Below are 6,617 nucleotides of genomic sequence, written 5' to 3'. Positions count from 1 at the left end.
GTCAGCTTAATTATTCACACACCCTCCTCCGTCGCTGTGTGGTGGAGGGAGGACAAAATACACGAATTTTGGGACATTTATTTATTATTAACATCTTTATTGACGAAATTAATTTCAATTTTGCCTAATCTGAGGATTTGCTAACTATATTGTGTGGCAGAGTGTCTAATATCTGCGTACTGAAGTTGAGAGAGATAGAGAGAGAGAGAGAGAGAGAGAGAGAGAGAGAGAGAGAGAGAGAGAGAGAGAGAGCTCTATAAAGGGTGTTCACGAAATGTGTAAATATGTCATTCAAAATTATCTGCGACCGTAAATTGTATCCAAACATCCTTAGTGTGGTAACTGTAGGGGATAGATGCGGGTCATTTGAACCTTTCTAACCCCCGTCCACTGGATAGTTTAGACTTTTGTCACTAGCTCATCAAGACTGTAACTTGCTTAGCTAAATAAATATTGGGGGTTCAGACCTGGAGGCGTTTATGAACCTCTGTAACACTTGCCTCTCCTGCCCACAGCATGGGGGGTATGGGGTGCATAATAAATGAACCAAACTAAACCTTGCTCCGGTTTATTATTCCCCTTCCCCTCTCCCTCATCCTCCCTCCCCTCTCCCTCATCCTCCCTCCCCTCTCCCTCATCCTCCCTGCCTTCTCTCCCTCACACCTCCTCCCCTCAGCCTCTGAACACCGCTGTGTTCCCGCTGGCTAACAAAGGTTATTATAATAAACACAAGGTGATGCTTCCCCTCTTGGGTATACTGCGGGGGCTCTACATCCGGGCGCTACATAACCTACGTCAGACCCGCTTTTCAATATGAAGCGGCGGCAGGACAGTTCCACCTATAAAAAAGAGCACAACACCAAAAACGCAAAAGGCATTAAATGGTTTCAAAATTGGACTTGAGATGCCGCAGTAAGATCAGGAGTCTCCTTATTTCTAGTGCTCCTAATTACCTTATTACTTATCCTTATTGCTTATCTCCTTAGTACTATTATCCTCCTTAGTACTATTATCTCCTTAGTACTGGTACTAATTGCTTTAGGTATGTTGACCAGACCACACACTAGAAATTGAAGGAACGACGACGTTTCGACTTCAGAATGGTCCAGGATGGACCATTCGAACAAGTTTTAAAACCTCCTAACCAGTTATAACAACCAATATAGCAAGTTGTAACAACGTTCTAATACGTCATAAACACGTTAAGCCAAGATGTAACAACTTTATTATAAGTTGTAACAACGTTCTAATACGTCATAAACACGTTAAGCCAAGATGTAACAACTTTATTACAAGTTGTAACAAGCGGAAAATAGAGACAGTTACGGTTTGTGTTTCCAGGGATAGGACTAAGACTGGAATAGATAGGACTTTGAATAGCAATTGACAGTCACAGAGACAGCTCAGGAAACGTTTAGGACCCAAGTCTTTTGAGAGGGCGTTAAAGAGCCGACTAACCAGTTATGTGGACTAGAATGAGGAACGGGCAGCTGCAAGCAACAGCCTGTTAGACCAAGTTATCACAAGTCGAGCCTGGTCTCAGGCCGGGCTCTGGGAGTAGAAGAACTCTCTGCAGGTAAGATACAATTCAGGCTACCTCGAGTTGTCTTCAAGGATTAATGTCCCCGCGGCCCTGTCTCTCGTCACTTCTAACTGACGGCCTGGTTAACCTGGCAGTTGGATGCCACTGTCTGGAAATCACAGCCTGACTGATCAGCTATCCTTTGAATATGTTTGTCAAGTTCCTTCTTTAATACTGAAAAGAAGTCAACTAATTATGCCCTCTTAGATGGAGCATAACTAAAGAGTCTTGGCCACTTAATAAACAATCTCTAAGAGTTTCTCTTAAGAGTTGCACCACTACTTCTCCAAGGGGCTGTGTTGCACAGCTCTTTGTTGCACAAGGAATTCGTGCACCTTTGGGACCTACGAGGGGCCTCGTAGCCTGGTGGATAGCGCGCTGGACTCGTAATTCTGTGGCGCGGGTTCGATTCCCGCACGAGGCAGAAACAAATGGGCAAAGTTTCTTTCACCCTGAATGCCCCTGTTACCTAGCAGTAAATAGGTACCTGGGAGTTAGTCAGCTGTCACGGGCTGCTTCCTGGGGGTGGAGGCCTGGTCGAGGACCGGGCCGCGGGGACTCTAAAGCCCCGAAATCATCTCAAGATAACCCTCAAGATAACCTCTAATTTTCCAGATGTAGATTATGACGTATCCCTCTCGCGGCCGCTCCAAGAAGTACAACTTGAAGGCTTTTTAATTTGTCTCAATAATTCAGGTGTTTCGGTGAATTGATTCTGGCAGGAAAAGTTCTCTACACGTTCTCCAGGGGTCAGATTCACGACAGTACTTACGCAAGCACTTACGAACGTGTACATCTTTCCTCAATCTTTGACGGCTTTGGTTACATTTATTAAACAGTTTACAAGCATGAAAACTTCCCATTCAACTGTTATTATTGTTATAAACAGCCTCCTGGTGCTTCGGAGCTCATTAACTGTTTAATAATTGTAAACAAAGCCGCCAAAGATTGAGAAAAGATGGAAAGGTTCGTAAGTGTTTGCGTAAGTGCTTTCGTGAATCTGGCCCCTGGTTAGCAATTTCTCCAGCTTTGAATAAGGGTATGGAACAATATTCCAGCTTAAAGAGCAATAGTGTCTTAAAAAGATACCATCACTGGTATGGCATCTCTGGTTTAAAAACTTTTTATTATCGAACCGACCATTTGTCTTCAAGTTGTGACAGCTCCTTCACTGTGCTCTTTAAAAGTAAGATCTTCTGACATGATAATCCAGAAATTTTATATTAATTTTTATTCCTTTGGTTTCGTCTTATATATGAATCCAGATTTTTTTTTATCATAGTCCAGGAGCTAGAGCTTGTCTTTATTGAACATGTTGTTGTTTAAGTGGACCATTGAATGCCTCAGTTTACATGAGTTTGGACATGTTCAGAGCTCTCTAGAAAGAGAGAGCTCTCTAGAAAGAGAGAGCTCTCTAGAAAGAGAGCTCTCTAGAAAGAGAGAGCTCTCTAGAAAGAGAGCTCTCTAGAAAGAGAGAGCTCTCTAGAAAGAGAGCTCTCTAGAAAGAGAGAGCTCTCTAGAAAGAGAGCTCTCTAGAAAGAGAGAGCTCTCTAGAAAGAAAGAGCTCTCTAGAAAGAGAGCTCTCTTGAAAGAGAGAGTTATCTAGAAAGAGAGCTCTCTAGAAAGAGAGAGCTCTCTAGAAAGAGAGAGCTCTCTAGAAAGAGAGAGCTCTCTAGAAAGAAAGAACTCTCTAGAAAGAGAGGTCTCTTGAAAGAGAGAGTTATCTAGAAAGAGAGCTCTCTAGAAATCTCTCTAGCGCATTTTGCTCTTGAAAGTCCTGCTCTCATTTTCAAAGGAAGATAGGAAGTATAGCTTATGTCTTTGTAAATATTCGATATGAGAATGAGGAAGAGTAGTGGAGCAAGTACAGTACCTAGGCTCTTAGGCCTAGGGGCCTGACGGCTGATTGGACAGCGCTCGGGGTTCGTAGTCCAAAGGTTCCGGGTTCTATCTCCAGCGGAAACAAATGGGCAGAGTTTCTTTTTCCCTGATGCCCATGTTTACCTAGCAGTAAATAGGTGCCTAGAGTTAGACAGCTGCTACGGGCTGCTTCCTGGGGGGGGGGGGTTGAACAAAAAGGATGCCTGGTCGAGGACCGGGCCGCGGGGACGCTAAGCCCCGAAATCATCTCAGGATAACCTCAAGACAACCTCAAGATAACCCTGGGGACTGACCTTTCCAATATGACTGATCCAGATTTTACATTGTTAACTGATCTCTTTGTAATCGCTGGAAATTTAAGCTCCGTCTTCATACTTAGCAAGTTACCTTGAGTTTCTTCCGGGGCTCAGCGTCCCCGCGGTCCGGTCGTCGACCAGGCCTCCTGGTTACTGGACTGATCAACCAGGCTGTTGGACGCGGCTGCTCGCAGCCTGACGTGAGTCACAGCCCGGTTGATCGGTTGATCGATGTTACTCCTTCCTGGTGCGTGTTATGTCAACCCGTCCTCCTGTTTAGACAGTACCTATTGTACTATTGTGACGGTCGTCAATAGTCACGAATTCGTACTTTCTTAGCCCTTTAGATAGTAGTATACTGACTAGTAAGGAATTCTTTGAAAATATATGAAGCTAAAACATAAACTAAAATATTCCTAGGCCTAGTATAGTACATATATGTACTATATTAGGCCTTAGATATCGTACATTAGGCTTAGGGAGTTTAGTTTGTCAAAGCAACACAAGTAACACACGGAGATCACACTAACGTGATGCATCAAATGAATAAATCCACAAGGGGCGTGACAAGGATTCGAACCTGCGTCCGGGAGCATCCCAGACACTTTATCAACTGAGCTACGACAGGTTTGTGCCTCGGAGAGGCTACGGGATCCAGTAAGTTCAGTAGAACTTCGATTTCAACTCTTTAATCCTGTCGTAGATCAGTCGATTAAGGCAGTGTCTGGGATGCTCCCGGACGCAGGTTCGAATCCTCGTCACGGCCCTTGTGGATTTGTTCAACACAAGTAAAAAATTCTTTTCTGGTTTACTCAATAGTTCAGATTACTACTTTCTAATTTCGTTGTTCGTCGGCATATATATTCTATGGTCCTCATCGTTACTATAAGTTACTATAAGTTACTATAAGTTACTATAAGTTACTATAAGTTACTATAAGTTACTATAAGTTACTACAAGTTACTATAAGTTACTATAAGAGCTCTTTATGTACAGTATCATCATGCCCACTTTCCAAGTTTCCTGCAAGAAGTGCCGGACCAACCAGCCTGTGGTGGGTATGTGGGCCTGCGGGCCGCTCCAAGCAACAGCCTGGTGGACAAAGCTCTCACAAGTCAAGTCTGGCCTCGGGCCGGGCTTGGGGAGTAGAAGAACTCCCAGAACCCCATCAAGCAGGCATCAAGCAAGCAACAGCCTGGTGGACCAAGCTCTCACAAGTCAAGCCTGGCCTCGGGCCGAGCTTGGGGAGTAGAAGAACTCCCAGAACCCCATCAAGCAGGCATCAAGCAAGCAACAGCCTGGTGGACCAAGCTCTCACAAATCGAGCCTGGCCCCACCCACCATACCCTGTGTTATCTCTCACGCCAAGGAGATGTTTTCTAGTATCCATATCTCACCGTCAAAATAAGACCTTTGTGTGTGGTTGAGTCAAGGTTGCCCAAACACCTCCGTCTGCCTTCGCCCCATTGAGGAGGCCAGCTCTAAAGTGGACCTTGTTTGTTCTGCGTGTTTTGATACCTTGTGTGTCGGCAAACACCAGTGATGTTGTGCTTGTGCTAAAGCACAGAGGTGTTTCTGGGTTGTAATACCTGTGGTTCAGGTGAGCTGAGAGGCAAAGGTGCAACTTCTGACACAGTAGCGAGATGGAGGGCAGCGAGATGGAGGGCAGCGAGATGGTGGGCAGCGAGATGGAGGGCAGCGAGATGGAGGGCAGCGAGATGGAGGGCAGCGAGATGGAGGGCAGCGAGATGGTGGGTAGCGAGATGGAGGGCAGCGAGATGGTGGGCAGCGAGATGGTGGGCAGCGAGATGGAGGGCAGCGAGATGGAGGGCAGCGAGATGGAGGGCAGCGAGATGGAGGGTAGCGAGATGGAGGGCAGCGAGATGGAGGGCAACGAGATGGAGGGCAGCGAGATGGTGGGCAGCGAGATGGTGGGCAGCGAGATGGAGGGCAGCGAGATGGAGGGCAGCGAGATGGAGGGCAGCGAGATGGAGGGCAGCGAGATGGTGGGCAGCGAGATGGAGGGCAGCGAGATGGTGGGCAGCGAGATGGTGGGCAGCGAGATGGAGGGCAGCGAGATGGAGGGCAGCGAGATGGAGGGCAGCGAGATGGAGGGCAGCGAGATGGTGGGCAGCGAGATGGAGGCAGCGAGATGGAGGACAGCGAGATGGAGGACAGCGAGATGGTGGGCAGCGAGATGGAGGGCAGCGAGATGGAGGACAGCGAGATGGAGGGCAGCGAGATGGTGGGCAGCGAGATGGTGGACAGCGAGATGGAGGGCAGCGAGATGGTGGGCAGCGAGATGGAGGGCAGCGAGATGGAGGGCAGCGAGATGGAGGGCAGCGAGATGGTGGGCAGCGAGATGGAGGGCAGCGAGATGGAGGGCAGCGAGATGGTGGACAGCGAGATGGAGGGCAGCGAGATGGAGGGCAGCGAGATGGAGGGCAGCGAGATGGTGGACAGCGAGATGGAGGGCAGCGAGATGGAGGGACGTTCAGACAGTACTAATGGAGCATTGTAAGGCAAATATAATATCATGGTGGGTTGTGTGGCATCATACAAGTGAACTGAGGCTCAGGCGGGGCCCAGGAGCTGGAACTGGAGTATATAAAAAATACAGAGGTAACAAGACACACCCCACAACCTCGTAGCCACCTCCCACAACCCCCACACCTCCTCCACACACACACCTGTTTTGCCCCCCCCCACACACACCCCACCCACGACCACCCCCACACCCCACCCACGACGACCCCCCCCCACCCATCATATCGTAGTGGTTGTGGCGGTGTGGTAGACTGTGGTTGTTGGTGTGGGTTGTTGATGTTTAAGATTCGCTACCTGGAACAATAAGTTCC

At 47.8% G+C, this 6,617-nt stretch overlaps 1 protein-coding gene across 1 annotated transcript; it reads left to right on the top strand.

The window, feature by feature from the left end:
- Nucleotides 1–5,402: 5,402 nt before the first annotated feature.
- LOC138371184 (ribosome-binding protein 1-like) lies at nucleotides 5,403–6,280 on the top strand. The gene is made up of 2 exons (XM_069336020.1): nucleotides 5,403–5,810; nucleotides 5,894–6,280. Exons 1-2 carry the CDS (start codon nucleotides 5,403–5,405, stop codon nucleotides 6,278–6,280), a joined length of 795 nt encoding a protein of 264 aa, XP_069192121.1.
- Nucleotides 6,281–6,617: the final 337 nt, after the last annotated feature.

The sequence above is a fragment of the Procambarus clarkii genome, chromosome 35, assembly GCF_040958095.1.
Source record: "Procambarus clarkii isolate CNS0578487 chromosome 35, FALCON_Pclarkii_2.0, whole genome shotgun sequence".
NCBI classification, from domain to species: Eukaryota; Metazoa; Arthropoda; class Malacostraca; order Decapoda; family Cambaridae; genus Procambarus; species Procambarus clarkii.
This window is presented reverse-complemented; position numbering and strand designations above follow the sequence as displayed.